Source organism: Thermothelomyces heterothallicus (assembly GCF_042370625.1).
Source record: "Thermothelomyces heterothallicus CBS 202.75 unplaced genomic scaffold P884_scaffold_1, whole genome shotgun sequence".
In the NCBI taxonomy this organism is placed as follows: Eukaryota; Fungi; Ascomycota; class Sordariomycetes; order Sordariales; family Chaetomiaceae; genus Thermothelomyces; species Thermothelomyces heterothallicus.
Window position 1 is genome coordinate 1,274,634 of NW_027192562.1, and position 22,942 is coordinate 1,297,575.

Sequence of the window (22,942 nt, forward strand, 5' to 3'; positions counted from 1 at the left end):
GGGGGGGAAGGGCGGGAGGAGGGGAAACTGGATGGGCGCTGGGCTGCCGCGGAGCAGGAATTGGGTTGATTCGCCTGCTCGGTGCAAGAAAATCGTGCCGCAGGGAGAGATCGCACCTCTGGCAGACTGGCAGGAGGTGCGTAGAAACAGCCCGGTCCTCGGGTCGGAGTAGATAACCAGGAGCGACGCGGGGCTAACGGCGGTTGAGCTGGATAGAAGGTATGGCGCTGCAACTTTCCATGTGCTTTCCTGCCTTGCGTGAGCCTTTTGCTTATCGATACGCAGCGGGTCTGCGCCAAACTGCGCCAAGACCGAGAACGTGCGCCAAAATTCGCGGGCGGGCAAACTCCTGCGTATGTAAAGGGTTGCGTGCTTGTGTCACGCTAAGTTAATGCATGTATCCCCAAGTAAGGTACCTATGTACAAGTACCTATAGTTAACACGCAAAAGGGAGGTATGTAAGGTACCTTACGTACATGGTAGGTGTGTGTATCAAGTACACTCCAAAAACGTCGTCTCTGCATCTTGTGCTCCGTGTTTTCAAGTGCAGATTGCCGAGCACATCCATCCATTGCACCTACAGTTGTGCACGCCAGGAGCGTGTCCCCATATCGTAGCAAGCAGAGTCTGCTCCGAAGGGGGAACAAACACCCGAAGCTTGCCCGCAATCTTCTCGGGCACCAGAGCAAAACTCGCGCTTTACAATCGGTCTGCTGTGGCCTGGAAGTTGGCAGCATATGTTCCTGCTCCTGCATGCAGGGGCAGCTTTAAGAAGTACTGTGCTGGTCGCCCAGCCTGATATTCTCTCTCTCTTTCCCCCCTCATCTGTCAAGCCACGAATCCACCTTCCGCCCATACGACAAAGGAGTAGCGCCCATTGTAGTGGGGTACTCGAAGGGCAATCGTGAGGAGAGTATGCCTGCAGAGAAAAAGAAAAAGAAAAAGAAAAAGAAAAAAAAGATTGGCTGCCTGCCAATGAGCCCCCCAAACGCCTCACTAAACGCGCTTCATCGTGTCATGCATCAACACCAACGACCTTTGCCCCGTCATGCGCTGCCATCAACCGTACGCCGCCATAGCCGCCTCCTCCTCGTCATCGTCAAGCACATCGACAGGATTCTGAGCCGATCCCGCGGCAGCTGCCGGTTGCTTGACCGTATAGTTTGTGATTGACCCGGCCGCCTTCTTCTTCATGGCCGCCTCGGCACTATAGAGCTTATTGTAGAACTCGACCACGCGCGAGTGGGCCATCACCTTGGATTTTTGGAAGTTCAGCACTTGAAGGCCCTGCTTCGTCGTGGCACGGCTGAGAGCGACGTAGGCCTGTCCCTTTTCGAAGACCTTGCCGAGGTCGACCTTGACCCGCTCCAGCGTCTGTCCTTGGGCCTTGTGGATCGACAGGGCCCACGCCAGGATTAGGGGGAGCTGCTTGCGGGAGGCCTGTACCTCGCCCGTCGGGAGCTCTACCTTCCAGTCCTCGGGGACGCAGAGAATCTGTCGTTGGGTGCCGTCGACAGCGTGGAAGCAGACCACCGGGTATTCCGTGTTGTCGCCCTTGGACGCTTCGGCAAGGGCCTTGTTGAATGCCCGCGCTCGCCTCTTCGCATCTGACTCCTCTTCGGAGTCGTCTTCGCCGCCCCTGATCTCAAACGTGGCCTGTGACATGAACTTAACCACGGTCCCCAGCGAGCCGTTTACGAGGGTATCATCCATGTTCTTGATCAGCATGACCTGGGCGCCCTTCTTCAGCTCGAGGGTTGCGGGCGCCATCATGTTTGCCAGCAGCTTGTCCCGGACCTTCTCGTCGCCTGCGTCCACGGCGTCGTAGCGGTAGGTCTTCCCAGTCAAGGCCCTCAGACGCCGCTGGTTCGAGGACTCAACCTCGTTCCTGGTTGGAAACCTTGGAAAACGTTGTCAGCACAGCGACCACGGTACGAGAATCTCGGCTCTAGAAACTGACAATTCAGTTACTTCTAACCCGTCGTTGAAGGTGAGTGGCCGGCTGAGCTCTTGGAAGCTCCGGACTGTCTGGTCGCTGATTCTCCCCAAACGCATCTCGTTCAGCATTGCAGCAAATTCTAAAAGGTCGTCAGCGCGCGAGGTCAACCCTCTTCGGTCTGTCAGGGTGCGGCCTACCGGGATCTCGTTGTCGGAAGACCTCAGTCAAGCCGATGGTATGGTCGATCGACATGTTCCATGTCGCCGCGTCGAATGCGAACTTGGACTCTCTCTGTTTGCCGCCTTCCGGAACCGGGGGAAGCTGGAAGAAGTCGCCAGTGATGACTAACTGGATGCCGCCCCAGGGGCGCCCATTGTTACGTATGATCCTGCCAATCTGGGACAGCTTGTCAAAGAGCTCTCCGTCAACCATGGAGACCTCATCGATGATGAGAACTTTAGTCTTGAGCCACCGGTTTTTCGCCTTGGGATTTCGCCTGATCTTCTTGACCAAGATGTTGGTGTCCTCTTTGCCGAGGCCGATCCCGGCAAAACTGTGGAGGGTCATGCCGCCGATGTTGCAAGCGGCCAGGCCGGTCGAGGCCGTAACGGCGACCCGCTCGGGGTCTCTGGCGTATTTCTTCTTGAGTTCCTGAATAATGGCCCGCATGAGCACAGACTTGCCCGTACCGGCGGGACCGGTGAAGAAGACGCTCTGTCCCTTTTCCACGACAAGATTCATAACATAGCGCTGCTCACTGCTGAGCGTGATGGCTGACGTCCTAGCCATGTGCGTCTTGAAAGTTTCTTGCACGTCCGGCGCAGACGTCTCCGTTTTCCCAGACTCCTTAAGCTGTGTTTTCAACTGCTTCTTCTGGGCCTTTACGGCGCTGGCAGTAGTATTCCAGAGGGCATCCCCTTTCGACTTGGGTACTGGCGCGACCGCAGCGGCCCCGTGCCCATCACCACCTCCGGCATTTTTATCCTCTGGCGCTGCTTTCTTTGACCAGTTTCTGGGTAGCTCCCGCTTTGGCTTCTTCGCCGCCGCAGGAGCCGGCCCATCATCCGTCGGCGAAGCCCGCTTGATGGCGTTCTGCGGAGGCGGTGCAGGCCGAGAGGCCGGGGGTTGAAGGTGTGACGGGGAGGACTGTGACCAGGAGAGCACACTCGTATTGGTAGCTGGAGGAGCCGCATCCTGCTCTTTTGGCGTCGCCGGTGGCTGTTGGCGCGGAAGCGTCGGCAGGACACACTCGGCCTCGAGGTCAATGTCGTCAGAAAAGTCCGAGTCGTACAATGGGACGGCTGCAATGTCGCTCGTTTGTGCTGTGTTGTTGGGAGGCGGGAGAAGCTCGGGCTCTTCCTTGAAGGAATCTGAGTTGTTGTTGTAGAGCGACGCAAACGACTTGCTGACGATGCGAGGGCCAGATGCCGGGACGTTAACCGGGCGGGATTGCAGCGGTTTTGTGCTCGGCGCGGTTCTCACCGAGCCGCCATAGGCTGCTGATGGGCGCTTCTTGCTCAACATGTTGTCAATGGTGTTATTCTCTGCATGCTTCTTCGGTGCGGTCGATGGGCTGCTCGAGGGGAACAACTGTTTCGCAAGCGATGGCTGCTTGTACACGGCCGCCTTGTTGGCCTCGACTGCCCTGCTGAACATTGGGCGCAGATGAGGAGAATTGATCACTCCGACAGTGTGTACATTTGCTCGGCCAAACCGACTCGAGATGATCCTATCGAGAAACACGACAGCGCGACGCAGGGCCAGGCCGGAGATCCCGGTCATACAGGGTGGCAGCTGGTACAGTGGGCAATCAGCTGGTGTTCTTGTGAAATGGCTGCCCTGGATTGAGCCGAGATAGCACCAATTGTCGTCGCGTCACGCACGAGGAAGTCGCGTCTTCGTAGTGTAGATCCAGAGAGTCTGTGCGCGTAATCCGGTCCTGGACTTGTACACCATACCCGGTATTTCCGTGTGGTACGTAGTAAGTTCAAATTTCACCGCATAATCCGTGCACACCGTAGTGTACCTTTCCCATTTGAGACGAGTGATCCGTGCGAGTGCGGATTAACGTTACGGAGTACGGATTACTGCGTACGGATACCTAAGGTAGTAACTAGCTCCTCCGTCCGCGAATTTCGCATTCCGCCGTTGCTCCACCTCCTAGCTAATACCCTAACCCTTGACAGTCTACTACATTGAACTACTAGTAAGTCGCGTACATGCTCCATACCACCCAATATTCAGTCGTCGCCGCCTAGAACGCCGAGCCCAAAGTGCTCCTATGAGTCAGACGGGTCTTCCGGCGCCTTGTCCTGCGACTCGTCGTCGTCTTCGTCTTCCTCAAGCTCCTTTGACTGACCCGACTTGAGCAAGGCAGCAGCTTCGCCTACTTCCATAGCGTGGAGTCGCTCCTTCTGCTCTTCAAGCCCCGTCTGTTTCCGCGCTCCCGCTGCGAGTTGCTCGCCAGATACGGCCTCGACCTCGAACTCATCGTCGTCATCCCCGCTTTCTTCCTCTCCACTCTCGGCAGCGGGTGGAGTCGGCGGCGGAGAGAGCGATGCTGTCCTCTCCGAGGAAAGACCCAGTGGCGAGGCCCGTCGAATGTGCGCGTTGCGGGGAACGCACGGCTTGATCGTGGGATCAAACCTCGCAGGAAGCCCGATGGCCGCGGCGACCTGATGCGCCTCCTCGTCCGCCGAAATGCTGCGCTCGAACTCGTAAACACTGCCGGTATCGCTATCGGCCTCGTGCTTTCCCGAGTTATACGCGAGCATGGCGGCGTAACTCTGCCGCGTCGGGTCTTGCGAGCGTTTCTCCTTCTTCTTGAGTCGCTTATCGTCTGGCCTGACCACCACAACCGGGATAGGGCTGTACTGGAGGCAATACTTGGAGAACGAGTTCCGCGCATTCATCAATCCCTGAATTCCTCCCAGCGTCCGTCCCTTAGTGCCGACCACGAGCATTGACGGGTTGTAGATCGCGAGCTGGTCTCGCCGTCAGCGTCCGATTCGCCAACACTCTACAGCCGTCAAGAAGACGTACCAACTGCTGGAATGTGTCATGGAGTTTCCCAACCGAGTACTCCAGCGTGATGCTGATGGCCTTATTGAGCTCATTCTTGGACTTGATTGTCTCCAGCAGCTTCTTCGCGTCCTCGAGGTAATTTTTGTCGGGACGGACCGGGCTCTCTAGGACCCTCACGCAGATAACCTCGTCGCCATCGTCCACCATGTTATTGAGCAACCAAACCAGTGCATACTGGGAATAGCTGTGCTCGTCCACTCCAATCATGAACGTGCGCGACCTTCGCGACGGGCGGTATCCCTGGTGCCTCGCTTGCAGGCTCAACGACGAGGGGTTGTTTTTGGTGGCCTCCCCGATGGGGAGGTTGTCGAACCCAACATGTCGCTCGAACCTGCGAGGGGAGGGTGGGTTCATTGTTAGTGTGGTCATGCTTGGAGCTGAAAGGCTCAAAAATGTACGACGACTTCAAGTATTGCAGAAGAGTCCGTGGCACCCAGTGACAGCTGACAGACTTGAACCGGGATGACGTCGGGGGAAATGCGCGATCAAGTAATGGGTTATGAGGGAATAATTTCCAAAACTCTCGTCATGATCAAGCCTCGAACAGGACGGAGGATGACGGGGCAAAATCGGCAATGACTGATGGTTGCACATGCGCTGAAGCGACTGCGCTATCGACCTTTCGACACAGCCACAAGCCCAAGCGAAGACAATATGGCTATTTGCGGGCAGAGGGGACGCTTCTAGCCGGCCTAGCTGACGAAATTGATAGCATGACATCGCCGAGCCAGATCCAGCCGGTTGGTGGGGTTGCGGGGTCAGATTAAGGAGGGAGGAGCTCTAGGTCGTCAGCGAGCCCGAGCTCTGCAATCCTCCCAATCCTCCTCCCATGATGCGCTCGAGTTCCTCGAGCATGCCTCCAAAGGTGCCATGGGTAGCCATGACGGGCTGCTGTTCTGTTTCTTCGCTCCGGCTTCTCACGCGGACGACCCCTTGAACAGCGGGCAAGGCCGTGACTTCCCCTAGGGTGGACCCGTGAGTGCGGGGAAGTCTTGGTGCATCTGCCGATGCAACCAGCAAGATCCCTCCTCCAAAGGAAGCTTGGTGACAACGTCGACAAGCTGGCGGCCGCACCGAGGATGGGAACCCCCATGCCCTTGGGTATCACATCCTGGACCCCACGGCTGCACAGCACTCGCCATGCAAACCGGGACGGTCAGCTCGCAGCGGAGGCAACGCCGGGAAAGCGAGCAGTCTTCCGTGCGACGGCCAGGTAGTTCGCAGCGAGATCAGACCCCTCAGACAGCACCGTCAGGTTCATGATGGGCTGTACGGGTGTGCCGCAACTAGAATAGGGCTATGTTGCAACAGAATGTTGGAAGGGAAGGTTGCTAAGAATAGGCTCGACCACTCACCTAACTGGTGAAGGCGACGATTCTCGTAGCCGCCGGTTATCTGTTTTGCGCGGGTGACCTTGGGGCAGTGACGGGTTTCGTGGCGGCCGAAAGGTTACAGATGTGGACGAGGACTTCCTCTGTTCGACAGAGGGCCGGCTGCTATCGTTAGAGGAATGCCGCGAGCCTTCCACGTGGTCCTCCTCAGAAATGGACGCCAGCGTGGTGGTGCTGACATCAGTCGATGCAGAGGCGAACAGCCGGGATGGCTCCCTGAGCTTCGAGTCACCGTTCGCACGGGGTTTGGCCGAGAAGTAGTCGGCAGCTACCGAGGGAGCGACTGTGCCCGGAGACCCATCGGAGTCGGGGCTTTTGGCGGTGGCGGAAGGTGAAGTTAGTAGACGGTCTACATTGTCGGCGGTCATAGCCATCGTGAGATGGAATCGCTTGTAGATCGGGTCGCTCTCAAAGAACACCTTGCCAGTGCTCGTTCGGCCTCGCAGAGAGGCCAGCAAAGGCTATCCTGCGACAACTTGCATGGGGTTCCAGTCAGGCGCGTGCTGGAAGCTGGCGCCTGGGCGCCTGGTGGCGATACGGAAACGAAAAGGCAGCGCGTATCTCGCAGGAGCGTCTCTGGTCGCCGAGGGTCCAAGGTTATCGAAGGCGAGCGCCCGGTGGGCTGCAAGCAACGGAAACACTGTGACCAGTTTCTTCCGTCGATGGAATAAAATGGAGCAAGAGTTGATCGTGAAGACCGCGGCAGGTGCGAGCCAAACTCTTTCTTGTAGTTGTGTTTGGTTGTTGGAAGGAGCTTCCACCTGCGGGGCGGCAACGGGCTAAAGCTGAAGCAGCTCTGGGCTTGGCTTGGCTGATGGCACCAGGCAAAAAAGCAGGCCAAAGACGAATTGATGGGGCAACAGTTCGGACAAATACTCCGTTCTCTCGGGGCAGCCTGGGACAAGGGCAAGACCCCAACCGGCAGGGAACCGAAAATATCAAACCCAAGGTGCTTGGAGTTAGCTTGACGCTTGGCTGCCCGCACCTGGTCGCTGCTGAGGCAAGAGTCATCATGCGCCCAGATATCGCGGCTCGAGCTTCCAGGGAGTCACTAGCGGAGTTTCGACGCAGTGTAATCCGTAGTGCCACCTACGGATGCATGTATTGTACCGTATGTAAGGTATGATACATAGGTACCTAGGTACCTGAGTTACGCTCTTGCATAGTGTACGCAGTATTTTCGGCGTAGTGCTTGGCGGCAGGCGGGTGCTACACTACAACCCTGCAAAATCGGAGGCTGGAGGCCCAACGGCACCACGGCTGCGGCAATGAGCGAGCCGCCCATTAGTGGCCCCGCAGACGGCAACGCTTAGTTATGATGAGTAGCCAACTTACACTAATCCGTAGGGTGGATCTTCTGGTTTAGTTTTTTTTTTTATTACCCAATCGAGGAATCCTACCATGTCTCGAACGTTGTACTATGAGTATGTCTTCCCGAGACCACCTTACCCCAGTTCCTCACACAGCATGTGAAGGTACTGTACTGTATGTATGTACGTACAGGAAGTTCCGTACCGTACTGTACGGATAGTTAGGTAAAGCGGCGATCAGCGGGCGCCAAACGGTGCCACGAGCAATGAAGTGCCCGTCAGCCGATCGCGCAAGCAACTCGGAGGGGCCCCAGAACCCCCCATCTTAGTCCACATCCAGAAGCACTTTATCTGCAATCACAACGTCCACAACAACACTACGTCCCGTGTCGCGAGTTGTTTGCTCCGAACCACCAACGCAGCGCCAGCACAGGATAATCTGTACTACGTTGTGCACAACATGGCGAGGTACGACAGGCTAAGCTTCAGTTGATAGGGCCTTGGCAACCCACTGCTCGGGCTCGGTTCTACCGAATAATAGTGTCGGTGAACAGCTTGCACAGATGCTGACCGCCCGCCACCATCCTCGCTCAAGTCGAGCCGCTGGTGCGTCTGCACGACAACAGACTGACACAGTTTTGAGGTCACCTCCGCCCAGTGATTAGCTGGCGCTGGTGGAATAGGAGGCGCGGGAGGTTCGTCGTGATTCAGTTCGAATTCATGACGGGCGGCACCCATGGAGCCAAATGCTCACCTCGCAGGTCGGCCCCGCCGAGCTTGGCTCCTAACTAACTAACTAAGAAGCGACAGGGTTCTGCTTCCACAGTTCCGCCAAGATAGTTGCCCCGTACACTAGTGGGGTTATTAACTAAGGACAACGCAGCAGCCCTGTCCTGACGCCGAAGGACCGTTCGGGGCGGCGGTCAGCGGAGTGTGAGTGGGAAAGGTGGTGAGATGCGCCTGTCTCGCCTGCAGTACCGATGGAGGGACCGAGTCGATAGCGAGAGTATTCGACCGGTCTACGGACGTACATACGCTAGCTCCGCGGTACCTCCGGACCACAAAAGTAGCTCCCTGTTCTCAACACCGCAGCGAGGAGGATCCACGCCCATCTCATGTATCACAGACTCGAGAAACAGGCAGGTTTGATGAATCACCGTCAGTCTCTAACTAGCTACCGGGCCGAAACCATGGCACAACCTCTGCAACTGCGGAGTACATCGAGATGATTCCAGATATGTAACCCGAGGCCCGCCATCCTGGCCAGCCATGCATATATGTACGGATTTACAGACATGCAGCTGTGCTCAACGTGCAAGTATGGGTTCTATAGAAGCCCCGCCCCTTTCGACTACCATACCTTGCCCACATCCGGCATGCATCAATATATTTCCCATATTCGTGCCGATGGTGCAACCCACACACAACACGACCTCCGGCGCGCGCAGCAGTGTGTAATGCTTGGTTCTGTCTGCAAACACGCCGATGGGGGCTGACTTCCATGCCCGCAGCCGCAAGCCTGCACGCTGCAACGATCCAGCGCATCAACCATCAGCGAGAGCACCGAACCAGGACGGTCCTGCGCCCTTTGCCAAGTGCCCGCCTGGTCGGGAGGTTTAGTAACGGAAAAACCAAGTAAGTGCTCGAGCCATCACACCACCTGGAAGACCATCAGTCCTCTCCCGGGAGCCTGTCGGAGGCCTCCCAGCACAACGTATTGTCAGAGAGCCAAGTTTGTCTCTTTCGGGTAACGGATCCAGGAGCCGGACGGAACCATGGTATGTACATACATACAGTACATACATACACTAGCGTAGCGTAAGGCCCAAGGCGGAGAATTTCCCCTTGCTAATGTCATCCATCCGGCTTGGAAGGAAAAGGAGTGGGGGGCCGGTTTCGCTTGGGCCTTGGTACTACCAAGTAATGAACCACGGAAACATCGCACTAACTAGTTAATACGGAGTAGTTAAAGAACTCTGAATGGGCAGTTGACAACTAGTTACTCAGAAAGCACGGACCACAACAGGGTGCTTGCGCCGGCGTTCTCCGTCCAACGTATGCCGGGTATCTATCGTAACAGGCGCCGTGGTCGTATCTGAGCGGGTTACACGTGCATTGCGTGTACGCACTGCAAGTGCTTGCTTGCAGTAATAGTGGTAGACGGGATCAGCACCTCCCGCCTTCTTCCGCGGACGGGCACCGGAAGTGCCCCGATCGTGACGGGTCGATGGGGCTTGCCGCCTGCGGGCACGAGGTAGGAGGGTGGCCGGCGCTCAGTGCAAAATGTGTCAATTCATGTCTTTACCATCTAGCCGCGTCTCTTTTCGCGACGTCTCCCTCTTATCGAGTCGGGAATTTTTGCCTGCTTGGCCCCATCTTTCCCACGCCCCGGGGAATGTGCAGGATCTGAAGGGATGGTACACTTTTACCCTCCGCCTCCTCGCTCCCCAGGACTTCTGGTGGGCGCAGTGCCAAGATCGGTTCTCATATCCGCAGACCCTACACCCTTTTCCAGCCAACTTGCTCGCCGCCTCATCAGAAATCCATTGATTGTGTCCATCCGACGCCGAATATGCAATGCCGCTGAGACCTGCGTTGCCCCAATTCCCTAACCCCAGTATTACACAAAGACGAAAAAGGATCTAGGCGGAGAGCGGATCTGAGTTTCTCGTCCGTGTTGCTGCTCTGCAACCTTTATGCGTATGTGCGAGAGAGATTGCGCAGATACCAATCAACAAGCTTGCGGCCCATCTTCGCTTCCGAGATGTGAATCAGGTCCTAGAAATGGAGGTCAGCATAGCTGTCGTCGCATTGAACGTCGCCAAGAGAGAGAGAAAGCAACAAACCCGAGAGAGAAAAGGAAAGAGAGACTTACACCCTGCAGCGCGTAGTCAAGGTCGCTGATGTTAACAAGTTCGCCCTCCAATAGCCCGTGGTCGGTCCAGCGCAGCTGCTTGGTCCGCTGCTTGTTGACGAGCAGCCACGACCGGAGCTCCTCCGGCTTAACGTCGAGGAACCCAGCCAGCTTCTTCAGATCCATGGTGGTGTAGAGCCGCAGGTACGACTTCAAAGTCGGACTCCACATGTTGGTCTTCACCTCCTCCATGAAGACCGACAGGTGGTGGTCAATGGGGTCGATGTTGGCCTCGGGCCTGTCAAAGTCGGGAGGCACGGGCGAGATGAACTTGGGGCAGGCGAGCCTGAAGAGTTCCTCAAAGATGGGCAGCGATTCAGGGCCGCCGCGCTGCAGCTTCAGCAGCTGTTCGCCGTACTTCTCGCGCAGGGCGGTGTGGATGGTGTCGTCCAGGCGGGTGGGGTGGAAGGCGACGCAAATGGCAATCAGGGCGAGCATCTGGTCGTTCTTCTTGGTGATGGAGTCATACTGCGTGTTCTTCTGGAAGTTCTTGGTCCGCGAGACGTAGACCAGGATGTGGCTGAACATGCGAATGGCATCGGCGTAGCGGCGCATCATCATGTACGAGAAGCCGACGTAGTAGTAGGTGGTGAAGTGAGCGGCCATGACGCGGGCGAACATGGCTTTCTTGTTCAGCTCGATATCGTCGAGCGTCTTCAGCGCGAGGCTGAAGTCGCCGAGAAGGCAGTGTACGCGGAGAAGGCCGATGATGGAGAAGTAACCCAGCATGCGATAGAGGTTCTTGGAACCGTAGGGCCCAGCCACCGCCATGGGGTCCTCGTTCCGCCTCATCGCTGTGAGCTGCTCGGTGATCTGGGACTTCTGGATCAGGGAGTAGAGCACATTGAGCACGCTGTAGCAGCCCCACGTGTTGGGGTTGTCGCGCAGAATCTGCGCCTCCTCCTCGTTGTTGCCTTGCCTTGCGATCCGGGCCCGGTACGAGGAGAATGTATTGAATTGGTAGATGAATTCATCAATCACATCCCATGCCCAGTAATACTACCTTGGGTAAGCGACGTTCATAGGAGGGACAGGAGGGATGGAGGGCTTGCGCGGAGACTCACCGATGGTGGTTCGAGGTCCACCGGGCCGTCAGAGTTGAGGATGTAGTGAAACAGAGCGCAGTAGTTGTCGTAGCTCTGGAACTTGGTCTCGAGCGTAGCCTGGAAGTCCAGCGGTTGGGCAGCCTGAACTAGCCGGGCCTGGATTTCATCGGCTTGCTGAGCGAGCGTCGCCGGGTCGAGTTCCTCCAAACCGCCCTCCGAGTACTGGACCTGCTCCTTGTAGTCGGCGACGAGGGCCTCCTCCTCCACATCACTGTCGTCGTCGAGGGCGCGGGCAGGCGCCATGCCGTTCTGATAGCTCATCTTGAACAAGACGAACGCTCGGGGCAGTGAAGCGTAAAGCGATTCGTTGAGCGGGGGAGCAGTGGTTGTCGCCGGCGTCCGTTGTCGTGACCAACGCAGAGGCCCGGAAATGCTTTGCTCCTCGGTGGGGCTCGATTTTTGTGGTCGAGGGGCTCAGACCAAGCGGTGAATTTTGGAATGGCGCTGCATCGGTTTAGGGTTTGGTGCGTATGGACAATTGCATATTAGTGGTTACACCCCGATTAGTGCATCACAATCCCCCAAGAATTAACGTTACCCGCGAAAACCAGGCACTGCGTCGTGATTCATTATGATTCACTTGGCTATTTTGGGTCCGAAGCAATGCAAGTCACGGCCATGAAATGCCAACTCGGCCAATCATGCCTAGTTTAAAGATCGAAGTAAACTCGCGGCATCGTTGTAGCCAGCATACCTTGTGCCGTCTCGGATCTGCCCCGCCAAACATCCCACTTTCCAAACATCCCACTTTCCAAGCCCGAAACGCTGGGCACATTGAATCGTTGTTAGTCAGACAGCAGCCCCGCGGCGCTCAGCAGTTTCGCCTCGCACTTACAAGTTCCTAACGCATATATATATATATATATATATGTCAGGTCCCCGGGAAAGAAATTACCGGGCCGGCCTAAGAATCACCGGATAATATTGATCCACCTGCGACATCCAGAAATAAAAGACTTGTTGGATCAAGATGCCCGTCGTTAGCCCAGAAAAGCTGGCAAAGCTGCAACAAAGCCCAGATGACGTGCGAAATGTAAGACTTGCAAAACCAGGAGCGAAAGAAAACGGTGATCCGCAGGCACGGTGCTAACTGAACGTGGCAGATATGCATTCTAGCCCACGTGGTAGGTTTTGTGTCCCAAAGGGCTGCAGCGCCGAACCAGCAACGCTGATCAACTTGCGCTTAGGATCATGGCAAGACATCACTCACAGATGCTCTTCTTGCCACAAATGGCATCATCTCGCCCAAGCTAGCCGGCAAAATCCGGTACTTGGACTCGCGCCCAGACGAGCAGCTCAGGGGGATCACCATGGAGTCGTCTGCCATCTCACTCTACTTCTCGATGTTGCGGAGACCGAGTCCCGACGCCGCCCCTGAGCAGAAGGAGTACCTCATCAATCTCATTGACTCGCCGGGCCATATCGACTTTAGCAGTGAGGTTTCTACGGCGTCTCGCCTGTGTGACGGCGCTGTTGTTTTGGTCGACGCCGTGGAAGGGGTGTGCAGTCAAACGGTCACTGTACTGAGGCAGACATGGATCGAGAAGCTCAAGCCTATCCTCGTCATAAACAAAATAGACCGTCTCATCACCGAGCTGAGAATGACGCCCGGCGAGGCATACGTCCACCTCAGCAAACTTCTAGAGCAAGTCAACGCCGTTCTCGGAAGCTTTTTCCAGGGCGAGCGCATGGAGGAGGATCTCAACTGGCGGGAGCGCATGGAGGCTCGAGTCGCTGCCTCGGCGGCAAAAGAGGCAAAGGTGGCAGACCAAGTGACAGACTCTGGGGAGCTCCAGTACGAGGAGAAGGATGACGAAGAACTCTACTTCGCTCCGGAGAAGAACAATGTCATCTTCGGCAGCGCGATTGATGGTTGGGCTTTCACCGTGAGGCAATTCGCCGGCCTGTACGAGAAGAAACTCGGTATAAAACGCAGCGTCTTGGAAAAGGTTCTCTGGGGGAACTTCTACCTGGATCCCAAGACGAAGAAGGTTCTGGGTCACAAGCATTTGAAGGGACGGTCGTTGAAACCGCTCTTTGTTCAACTAGTTCTCGACCAGATTTGGGCAGTCTACCACGCCACCGTCGGCGACCACAACGGCAAGGGCGACGCTAGCCTCCTCGAGAAGATCACCAAGTCGCTCAACATCACAATCCCCCCACATATTGTCCGATCGCGCGACCCGAAACTCCTCCTCACGACCGTCTTTAGCTCCTGGATACCTGTATCCGTCGCTCTGTTGGTCTCCGTCGTGGAATCGCTACCATCACCAAGGACGGCCCAGGCTGAACGCTTCCCGTTGCTCCTGGAAGACGTGCCAGGCGCAGACCACATCGACCCCAAGGTCAAAGAAGCCGTGGTCTCCTTCAAAACGGCACCGTCAGATCCGGTGGTCGCCTACGTAAGCAAGATGGTCTCGGTGAAGGAGAGCGAATTGCCGGAGAACAAGCGACGTGGGCCTATGAGTGGCGAGGAGGCACGGGAACTGGCCAGGAGGAAGCGTGCCGAAGCTGCTCGAGCACAAGGCAACCTGAACGGAGGCAACGATATGGATGCCCTCGTGTCAGAATTCTCTGGCACTACATTGGAGCCGGAGGTTCAAGAAGACGAGAAACAGATCGAGCCTGAGCACCCGATAGGCTTCGCGCGGATGTACTCCGGAACGCTGTCTGTCGGTGACGAAATTTACGTCCTCCCGCCCAAGTTCTCACCAGCCCACCCGCGTGCGGAGCCGGTGCCGAAGAAGATCAAGGTGGCGGCGCTGTACATGCTGATGGGCCGGAATCTGGAAGCTCTCGACTCCGTTCCTGCCGGAGTGGTCTTTGGGATTCGGGGGCTTGAAGACAGCGGTATCCTCAAGTCTGGCACCCTCTGCAGTCAGTTGGATGGAGCGATCAACCTGGCAGGCATCGCAAACCTTCACGGTCGGCCGATCGTGCGTGTAGCCCTGGAGCCCGTCAACCCGGCCGATCTGGACAAGATGATGCGAGGCCTTCATCTGCTAGTCCAGAGCGACCCCTGTGCCGAGTACGAGCACTTCGCCACCGGAGAGCACGTTCTACTTACCGCTGGAGAGCTGCACCTAGAACGTTGCTTGACAGACTTGCGGGAGCGGTTTGCTGGCTGTGAGATCCAATGCGGCGCGCCCATTGTCCCCTATCGGGAAACAATCGTCCGCGCGGAGGAGATGCGCCCTCCGGCCAACAAGGAGCTCGGCCGCGGCGTGGTAGTTGGCGTAACGAGCTCTAAGCAAGTCACCATTACCCTGCGAGTCAGGCCCTTACCTAGGGACGTCACCAATTTCCTGGTCAGGAACACAGGCGGCCTCAAGCGGCTGTACTCTGATCGCAAAGCTGCCGAAGAGGGCGACGAAGGGCAAGCTGCCGCCAAACAGACCACGGAAGACCGCGCTGCTCAGGACGACTCGGCAGAGGCGGATGATGAAGTCACCGCAGCCATGAAGGTTCTCACCCCCGAGGAACTCGCAAAGCAATTGCAGTCACAGTTCGACAGCGAAAAGGCCCGCACCGAGTCTTGGAAAGGCGTTGTCGACCGCATCGTTTGCTTCGGGCCGCGCAGAACTAGCCCCAACCTCCTCATTGACGCCACCAAGGAACAGTTCCTACCCAAGGTTTTCAACCATCATGCCAACCACAATAATGGCACCAGCCGTCCCTTAGCCAACGAGGCCCTCCACCCGCACCACTTCTCCGACAAGATCACTTACGCCTTCCAGCTCGCCACTCACCAAGGGCCCCTCTGTCACGAGCCAGTCCACGGCGTGGCCGTCTTCATCGAAGACGTCTCGGTTGCCGCGGCCGAAGGCATCGGCGACGACGCGGCATCGGCGCGCGATCGCCTGGGCCGTCTGACGGGCGAGGTGATCAAGACGGTGCAGCAGTCTATCCACAAGGGCTTCCTCGACTGGTCGCCGCGGCTCATGCTGGCCATGTACTCGTGCGAAATCCAAGCCTCAAGTAAGCCCCCCTCCCCCCTTCCTCCTCCTAAAAAAAATGAACCCTTCACCCGACCCCTTCCCTTCCCCAAACTGGCGCTCCTTTATTCCCCTCGCTCCTCGCCGTTCTGTCCCCGTTGCAAAGTCGCGGCTAAGCTAACAGCCATTCCAGCCGAGGTCCTCGGCCGCGTCTACGATGTCCTGACCAGGCGCCGTGGGCGTGTACAGTCCGAGGCCATGAACGAAGGCACGCCGTTCTTCACGATCCAAGCTCTCCTCCCGGTCGCCGAGTCCTTCGGCTTCGCCGACGACATGCGCAAGCGCACCTCGGGGGCAGCGCAGCCGCAGCTCATCTTCGCGGGGTTCGAAATCCTCGACGAGGATCCCTTCTGGGTGCCCTTCACCGAGGACGATCTCGAAGACCTGGGCGAGTTTGGCGACAAGGAGAACGTTGCGAAGAGGTATATGGACGGGGTCCGGCGGCGGAAGGGTTTGTTGGTGGAAGGGAGGAACGTGGCCACGGATGCGCAGAAGCAGAAGACCTTGAAGAGGTAATACTCACTTGCTGACGGAGAGTGGATGGATGGATGGATGGATGGATGAAAAAAATACCTACCCTTGATACCGGGGACTGTGCGTTTAGCATGATTCAGCAATAGAGGAAGATGACGACTACAGGGGAACATGCATGTTACAGCGGAAAACTGCCATCGAAAACAAATGCACCAAATTCCTTTTGCTATCCCTCGTCTAAACTGAATGAAACCACCACACAACCCTGCAAAGCTAACCCAGCCCCCCTTACCCCCTCGGCCCGGCCCGTCAAGCATATCATCGTTTGAAACGCATAAAGAATGCCGCAGTTGTCCAGGCATAGAAAGCATAGAGCTGGTCAACAGGCAGGTCGCATGAGATGACCAAAAAAAACCAAAGAGTCATGAGGCAGGACCCCACAAATGCGCGGAAGGAATCTGCCTTTCATACCTTCCCGCCCATGATTATCTGGAAAATTGACCGTCCAGACCTTGAGATTCGCCCAATCCAGCAGGAATACATTGCCGTGGCGACCGAGAAACCACCGCACCATGTCGTCTGGTCGTTGTCCATGCGGGCGGAAACAAACAAAGAGCCATCATTTTGAATTGAAAACTTCCGCGTCGCATTGCCGTGCATAACCCATAAACGTCATGGTCAAGAACTCGCAGAAAATGCGCTTTTTGTCTGCATAGCTGGGATCACCATGTCGGTCAAAATCGCTCATTCGTAACGGTTAGTGTCGCCTCCCTCCATCGTCGGACTGGCGACGCAAAGAGGGATGAGACATTCCGTCCCGGGAAGACGGTGTTGCATACGTGGTCGAGGTGGGTTGGGCAAATTCATCGGGTTCTTGAGACACGAAGAGATCTGCGTAAAGCCGAGGGCGCTGATGCCGGGCTATCCAAGCCAACGACACGGCAACATGGATGTCGAGGAGCGAGCAGAGAGGAACATATAGAGGGAAGATGCCGCCAAGCGGTAAGCCTCATAGAGCTTGCCATGTTCTCTGTGAACACAGAACGTCCTGCGGGAGACCGGCGAGTGTGGTCCCATAAGAGGACCGTTATGCATTGGTTCATCAAGCCACCGGGCGGCTGGCCTGTCCACGTCGGCCCTTGTTCGGAGCCGCCACCGTCGTCCAGCCATCCTCATCAACAGTCGGCGTAGGCGGGGCTTGCTCAGTGTTGGGAGATTGTAGCTGTTGGGTAGGACCACTGCCGTTGGTGCGAGGAGGGCGTCCGGCATCCCTAGGACCACGACCCGGGCCACCACGACGGGGTCCACCAGGACCATGGCCGCCGCGGGACAAAGCACGCTGCTCGTTCGAGGCAGCCCTCCAGTTACCGCTCTCGGCGGCCCGCGACTTGGGCGCTTCCCGTGGCTCACGCGTCCGGAGCGGAAGCCTCTGCTCGGCTGTAGCCCCGTTCGCGGCGCCCTCCTGAGCCGTCGCCTTCTTCTCCTCAGCAGCTTCTTCCTTCTCGCCATTGGCCTTGGCGGCCGCCTCGGCTGCGGCCTTCTCCGCGGCCTCCGCCGCCGCCGCCTCTTTTGCCAACCTCTCAGCCTTAGCCCTTTCCTCGGCTTCTTTCTTTTCTCTCATGCGCCTCTCCTCAACCTCTCGCTCACGGGCAGCAGTGTCGATCGGGCGAGCGCCGCCAAACGGATTAGGCTTCGAGTCAGAAGGGGGAGGGGCAGCAGCAGTGTCGGTCGCCTCGGAGACGGTCCGCTTTGCGAGGTTTAGCTTGGGACGTCCAGCAGGTACGGCGCCGGAAGGAGCTGGCGAAGACGGTGTCTCGCTGCCCTCCCGAGACTGGCCGGGTGACTTGACTGGCGGATCAGGGCGCATGCTGTTACGCCAGTTGAAATCCCTTTCAGCAGCCGTGGGGACACGCTCGGGGCGCTCGGGGCGGTCGGAGAACTCACGGCGAGGCGGGCGAGAGCCCTCCTGGCCTTCACTGGGACCCCAAGCGGCGGGCGAAGCCCTCCGGTTGCCACGGAATGACTCGGATCGGGACTCCAGAGCACGGGAGCGGGAGCCTTCACGGGACTCTGGGCGATCGGGCTGGGCCAGGGGCGACAGAGGGCCACGCCTCTCCCAGTTGCTGAGATCCCGGACTTTTCCGTCGTCGGTTGATTGAAAATCGCGCCTCCGCTCACCGAAATCAGGCCCACGACGATCACCACCACGGCTAGGGGGGTCAGGCAAAGGACCCCTACGAGTACTCCAGTCCAGTTCCCGGGGGTCAGGTCCACCGAAGCCACCACCGCCCCTCGCTATGAAAAATAATCAGTTATCCGGAAAAGACACGAACATGGGAGCGAAGTGGGGAACTTACGGGGATCGGCAACTCTCACCCGAATCGTGCGTCCCTGGAAAATCTGACCATCACGGGTGAGAGCGGTCTTGAGACCCTCGAGGTCAGCAAACTCGGCGTATGCGAAGCCCTTGGGTCGGTTCTGGTCGCGGTCTTCGATAATTCGCACGTTGACGACCTTGCAGACCGCGAAGAAGTCGGTCACGGTTTCGACAGTGGCATCGAAAGACAAGTTACCGAGATGAGCGGTATAAGGGGGCTTGTCGGGGAGCTGCTGAGGCAGGTTGTCGCGGATCGAGTGGTAGCCTAGATGGACGAAGGTTAGCTCCGAGTTGCAGGCCGTGTTGGGGATTGGCGCGACATACCCCGGTCATTGCCACCTCCGTACGAGCTCGTCGGCACGCGGCGCTCGGGAGGAGGAAGCGGCTGGGTGCCTATCCGAAGTCAGTTTGGTGGTGTCAACGCCATCTGCGGCAGGCAACGCATACCCGAAGCTAACGGAATCAGCGGCGAGAGCTAGCAGATTAGCAGCTGGAAGTGTCACTTACCAATGGTATCCTCGACTTCATCGGCCCATGAGCCGCCGCCGCCAAATGCTACGTGAACCAGGTCAGCATGCGGTTATAACGGTATGCCCCGCTGCGTATTGGCGAATTGACGAGCGTCCTTGACATCAACGGAGCGAACTCACAGGTGTCATTAAGAAAGTCGCCCAGGGACAGCTTCTGGACTTCCTGCTTCTTCTTGGGAGCTGCACGTGGGGGGTCAGCAAACGATGGGCATCATGTGGAAATGCCCCGCGATGTTGGAAGGTGGGTAGGGCGGGCATGGCCGGTGCTGCTCACCCATGATTGCGTTTTTTCCGAGTGGGCGCGCTACGATGCAACACCGAGGCGCGCGATAGCAGTGTCGTCGGTCGAAGGAAAGGGGTCTCCCGGATAGGCTTCTGTATGCAAAAGGGCGGTGTATAGTCTGGCCCCGGACGCTGTGTACGCGGAGACAGATGGAGAGGTGCGAAGATGGACGATCGCAACCAAGCGGTTTGTTCGAGTAACGTGGTTTTGGGTGCGGGCGGAAGCGAAAAAATATTAAGGCGAGGTCGATTGAGGAATCAGGGTTGACTTTTTTTTCCGCCCTGCAAGGATGTGGGGATGCCGTACGGGCGGGCCTTGGCCCCCGCTAAGGCGAAATAGGGCTTAGCGTTGGCCTTGGGGAAGCCGCAGTCTTGCATTCCAGTCGGATCCCAACGCTAACGAACGGCAGGGGCAAGTGATGAAGTTGTGATCACATCGACGGGCATACACACCTAATCCTCCTGCTAGTCGAGTTTTTAAGACCGCAAACTGTTCCATGTACGTCAATCTATGTGCATGAGACTCAAAGCATGATCACCGCAATTTGGCTCTCGGCCCATTAATTCCACAAATATCAGCTGGCGATACTCTACCATCCATCCATTATCCTCTGTCCTGAAAGAGAAACAAGAAAGAAAAAGAGAGAGAAAAAAAATCGAATGATGAGGCGTGTAGTCTTGGAAAAGCCCGAAGATGAGTCTCACCGCAGCCAGCATCCCGCCTCTGAGCCACAAGGCCTAGCGGAGACACAGCCGGCTCGAAAACCAAGGCCACGCCAGGAGCAGTCTCCCCCGCCCGAGCTGATGGAGATCCTGGTCCCATCGCTTAAAGTTGGCGCCGCTGCCGGTAAGACGCTAGGCGACCTCCTTGCTGCGAGAGTGTTTGTATTCTGACGTTTATAGGTGCATGTGGTGTCTTCACTGGAGCGGCTGCTGGCATTCTTCGGTCTGCCCCTACGGCCTTCTTTGCGATTGTCGCAGGAGGGCAGTGGTTTACATTGGGGACCAGTTATTATGGTGAGCTGCGCCGTACACAACTTGTCTGACATGTCTGACCGACTTCAAGCGACGCGGTTGAGCAGCTTGAGGTACTTCGGCAGAGGGAAACAAGAACCGTCCCCTAGCGACAAGATAAAGGCAAGCACCGTCGCTGGTGGAGTTGCTGGAACTTTTGGCGGCATGCTGAGTGAGTTCGGGCAGATAAGGTAGCCGTCTTCGGACACCGGCTTTGTATGCTAACCCATCGTAGGGGGGCCGAGGAACGTCATCCCAGGGGCTATTGTGTTCTCGTTGTTGGGGGCTGGTGGACAGGGCATCGCCAACTGGCGGGCTGCGAGGGTTGATGATGCAGCCCCGAAACCGGAAAAGGGGTTCTGGTCGAGCTGGAGTCCGATCAAGCAACTATCTGATGCAGACTACGAGAACATACTCGAGGAAAAGCTCCTTCGAGTTGAAGCTGATATCGCCCTCATAGACGACCGCATAAAGGAGCTCCGCGCATCCGAGAGCCAGACCAAGGAGGGGAAGCCTGGGCATGCAAGCGGCGGTACAAGCTCATCAGACAAGACCTAGTGGCTGCCGGGAAGAAAACGAGTGGAAAACAATGTATCGATATAGTGTATGTACAATAGGCGCTCAGCAGAGGATAACCCTGATCACATAGAAAGGTAAAGACGACCATTGCTCTGCACATTTCTCATGCTAACTCGATCAGAAATTGACCTTACAAACCATAAATGGATCCGATCGACCACTACGACAGGTTAAGCAACCAGTGTCTAGCCAGGCAGCGATGAGAATGCTTTCTATGTGCCTTGTCCTTCGCTCCCCGATTGATCAGCATCACTATCATGCGGGAGGATGTGGCTGACTCTGAGCCAGGCTGGTGAGTCAGTGGTTCTGAGCTCTCACGCTCATGCGAGTCCTTTAATTAGTTCCACACGCTCGAGCCCGCTCGTTGAATAGGCCGCTTTCCAGATCAAGGGTCGAATATGTGACGTAAAAATTTGCCGCGGGTGAAAACGCGCTGGACACTTGTCCTGATTGGAGTACTCACAGGGGACCAGTGAAGTTTCTCTCTTCCCCGGAGTAACCATACCTCGGCCAACCTTGCGGCAGGGCCGCGTACTTCGGCAATACATATCGGTCCTTGCATTGCATCTCGTCGCATTCGAGGTCGCACTGTCCAAACAGCCGGCAGTAGCACGCGGATGCAGACGGACAATACACGGCCTCCTTGCCGAAGATGACTAGCTACTGTCAGCCCGTGTCGACCGCCCTGGGCCTAGGCCATAGTGCCCTGCCCCAGCATCCGTCTACTCACTATGCCACAGATACTCAAAGACGCGCCCGCTCAGATCGTCGGCGAGTGGGGTCTCCAACAGCCAGTCGCGCCAGCGGACATAGTCGTCCCTGGGGCGGCTCAGGATGGCCTCGCGCGAGACGGCAAACTGCGAGCAGCAGCTGACGCCGACCCTGTCGGGCACCGGCACGCCCGGCATCAGCTCCTGGAAGGCCTGCTTGTATATCTCCTTTGCGGTCAGCGGCCGGCCGGAGCGGGCGGCGCCGACGCTGCGCTCCCAGGCCGAGGCCTCGTCGGCGTGCGGGCGGATCTCGACGGGGCAGCCGAGCACCTGGACGCAGCGCAGGTTGACGTAGCCCGAGGCCTGGACGTAGTCCAGCTTGAGGTTGCGCAGCATCGGCAGGACGTCGTAGTCCGGGTTGTCGTTGTGCCAGGCGAAGCGCGAGGCGTGGATGAAGACGGTCGTCTCGGCGAGGGTGTCGTAGTTGGCGATGATGTGGCTCAGGTAGACCATGGCCTCGCGGCCCTTGTTCTCGGGCACCGTCAGCTTGGCCGAAGGGTCGTCGACGATGTAGACACTGCGGGCCCAGCCCGGGAGGAAGCGATGCACCCAGGTGGTGTCCTCGGTGCTGACGCTCGCCACGACGACCTCGACAGGCGGTTCTTGGGCGGCAAAGGGAAACCAGTCCCACTGGATACGGGCGCGAAGGAGCAGCAGCCAGCTGCATGTCAGGAGAATGGCAATGGGGATCACGGATCCCCTGGTCCCGGCGGACAGAACCAACATTATGAAATCAACACATCAAAGCAAACGAAGAGGAGTACAACACCCGAAAGGAAGAAGCTACGTCAAGAAGGGGGGAAACGGGAAACAATGGAGAGAGAGGAAAAGAAACGTTTAACGACCGAATCCAGCCCGAATCCAGCATCGTTGCTCCCTCGGGGAAGAAGGAATACAACAGTGTGGATGTGCTGGCGGTCCTCGATGTTGGCCCCATCTCCAACGCCGTGCCTCCCTCGGCGGCGGCGGCGCGTCGGGCGTGTGCTCGCACGACGGCCTGGCCTGCTACCAACTTTAGTTGTCGCAGGCCCGTTGTCCCGGGCCAGACTAATCCGTACTTGACTTCTCATAACGTTATTTCCCCCCTCGTGTATTGAAGACATGGGTGATAGGTAGTTGCAGTGACGACAGGCCCCCGTTAGCTGGCGGCGGGTTGCTTGGCGCTCCGCCGAGCGCC

The 22,942-nt window shown here is 57.4% G+C and overlaps 8 protein-coding genes across 8 annotated transcripts; 3 read left to right on the plus strand and 5 right to left on the minus strand.

Moving 5' to 3' along the window:
• Positions 1–4,218: 4,218 nt before the first annotated feature.
• P884DRAFT_190616 (uncharacterized protein) lies at positions 4,219–5,377 on the minus strand (the record flags this gene model as incomplete). The annotated part of the gene is made up of 2 exons (XM_069437524.1): positions 4,219–4,923; positions 4,982–5,377. The coding sequence occupies 2 exons, from the start codon at positions 5,375–5,377 to the stop codon at positions 4,219–4,221; spliced, it is 1,101 nt and encodes a 366-aa protein (XP_069301678.1).
• A 426-nt stretch (positions 5,378–5,803) lies between these two features.
• On the minus strand, positions 5,804–6,788 carry P884DRAFT_189565 (uncharacterized protein; the record flags this gene model as incomplete). Its single annotated transcript, XM_069437446.1, has 3 exons — positions 5,804–5,985; positions 6,038–6,147; positions 6,379–6,788. The coding sequence occupies 3 exons, from the start codon at positions 6,786–6,788 to the stop codon at positions 5,804–5,806; spliced, it is 702 nt and encodes a 233-aa protein (XP_069301679.1).
• A 1,774-nt stretch (positions 6,789–8,562) lies between these two features.
• Positions 8,563–8,942, plus strand: P884DRAFT_5797 (uncharacterized protein). The gene has a single exon (XM_069445971.1). It carries the CDS (start codon positions 8,679–8,681, stop codon positions 8,871–8,873), a length of 195 nt encoding a protein of 64 aa, XP_069301680.1. The 5' UTR covers positions 8,563–8,678; the 3' UTR covers positions 8,874–8,942.
• A 1,476-nt stretch (positions 8,943–10,418) lies between these two features.
• P884DRAFT_190374 (translation initiation factor 3 complex subunit L) lies at positions 10,419–12,005 on the minus strand (the record flags this gene model as incomplete). Its single annotated transcript, XM_069437509.1, has 3 exons — positions 10,419–10,502; positions 10,600–11,637; positions 11,703–12,005. The coding sequence occupies 3 exons, from the start codon at positions 12,003–12,005 to the stop codon at positions 10,419–10,421; spliced, it is 1,425 nt and encodes a 474-aa protein (XP_069301681.1).
• Positions 12,006–13,054: 1,049 nt separating this feature from the next.
• Positions 13,055–16,255, plus strand: P884DRAFT_190778 (uncharacterized protein; the record flags this gene model as incomplete). The annotated part of the gene is made up of 2 exons (XM_069437539.1): positions 13,055–15,722; positions 15,873–16,255. 2 exons carry the CDS (start codon positions 13,055–13,057, stop codon positions 16,253–16,255), a joined length of 3,051 nt encoding a protein of 1,016 aa, XP_069301682.1.
• A 1,000-nt stretch (positions 16,256–17,255) lies between these two features.
• P884DRAFT_5841 (uncharacterized protein) lies at positions 17,256–19,610 on the minus strand. The gene is made up of 6 exons (XM_069445973.1): positions 19,395–19,610; positions 19,241–19,300; positions 19,098–19,145; positions 18,915–18,983; positions 18,571–18,855; positions 17,256–18,508 (listed from the first exon to the last, which is right to left on the minus strand). The coding sequence occupies exons 1-6, from the start codon at positions 19,396–19,398 to the stop codon at positions 17,316–17,318; spliced, it is 1,659 nt and encodes a 552-aa protein (XP_069301683.1). The 5' UTR covers positions 19,399–19,610; the 3' UTR covers positions 17,256–17,315.
• A 192-nt stretch (positions 19,611–19,802) lies between these two features.
• On the plus strand, positions 19,803–21,069 carry P884DRAFT_214628 (uncharacterized protein). Its single transcript, XM_069439237.1, has 4 exons — positions 19,803–20,249; positions 20,306–20,419; positions 20,469–20,588; positions 20,652–21,069. The coding sequence occupies exons 1-4, from the start codon at positions 20,063–20,065 to the stop codon at positions 20,972–20,974; spliced, it is 744 nt and encodes a 247-aa protein (XP_069301684.1). The 5' UTR covers positions 19,803–20,062; the 3' UTR covers positions 20,975–21,069.
• A 648-nt stretch (positions 21,070–21,717) lies between these two features.
• P884DRAFT_189599 (uncharacterized protein) lies at positions 21,718–22,491 on the minus strand (the record flags this gene model as incomplete). Its single annotated transcript, XM_069437448.1, has 1 exon — positions 21,718–22,491. The coding sequence occupies one exon, from the start codon at positions 22,489–22,491 to the stop codon at positions 21,718–21,720; it is 774 nt and encodes a 257-aa protein (XP_069301685.1).
• Positions 22,492–22,942: the final 451 nt, after the last annotated feature.

What these genes read in the sequence shown, in the direction of transcription:
- P884DRAFT_5797 (XM_069445971.1), top strand. Translation starts at nt 8,679, where the DNA reads ATGCGCCTGTCTCGCCTGCAGTACCGATGGAGGGACCGAGTCGATAGC.
- P884DRAFT_5841 (XM_069445973.1), bottom strand. An exon ending in TGAAGTCGAGGATACCATTG is followed by an intron (nt 18,984 to 19,097) that starts GTAAGTGACACT and finishes GACTTCGGATAG; the next exon opens with GCACCCAGCCGCTTCCTCCT. An exon ending in GGTGAGAGTTGCCGATCCCC is followed by an intron (nt 18,509 to 18,570) that starts GTAAGTTCCCCA and finishes TATTTTTCATAG; the next exon opens with CGAGGGGCGGTGGTGGCTTC.
- P884DRAFT_214628 (XM_069439237.1), top strand. Translation starts at nt 20,063, where the DNA reads ATGATGAGGCGTGTAGTCTTGGAAAAGCCCGAAGATGAGTCTCACCGC. An exon ending in TAAAGTTGGCGCCGCTGCCG is followed by an intron (nt 20,250 to 20,305) that starts GTAAGACGCTAG and finishes TGACGTTTATAG; the next exon opens with GTGCATGTGGTGTCTTCACT. An exon ending in AACTTTTGGCGGCATGCTGA is followed by an intron (nt 20,589 to 20,651) that starts GTGAGTTCGGGC and finishes AACCCATCGTAG; the next exon opens with GGGGGCCGAGGAACGTCATC.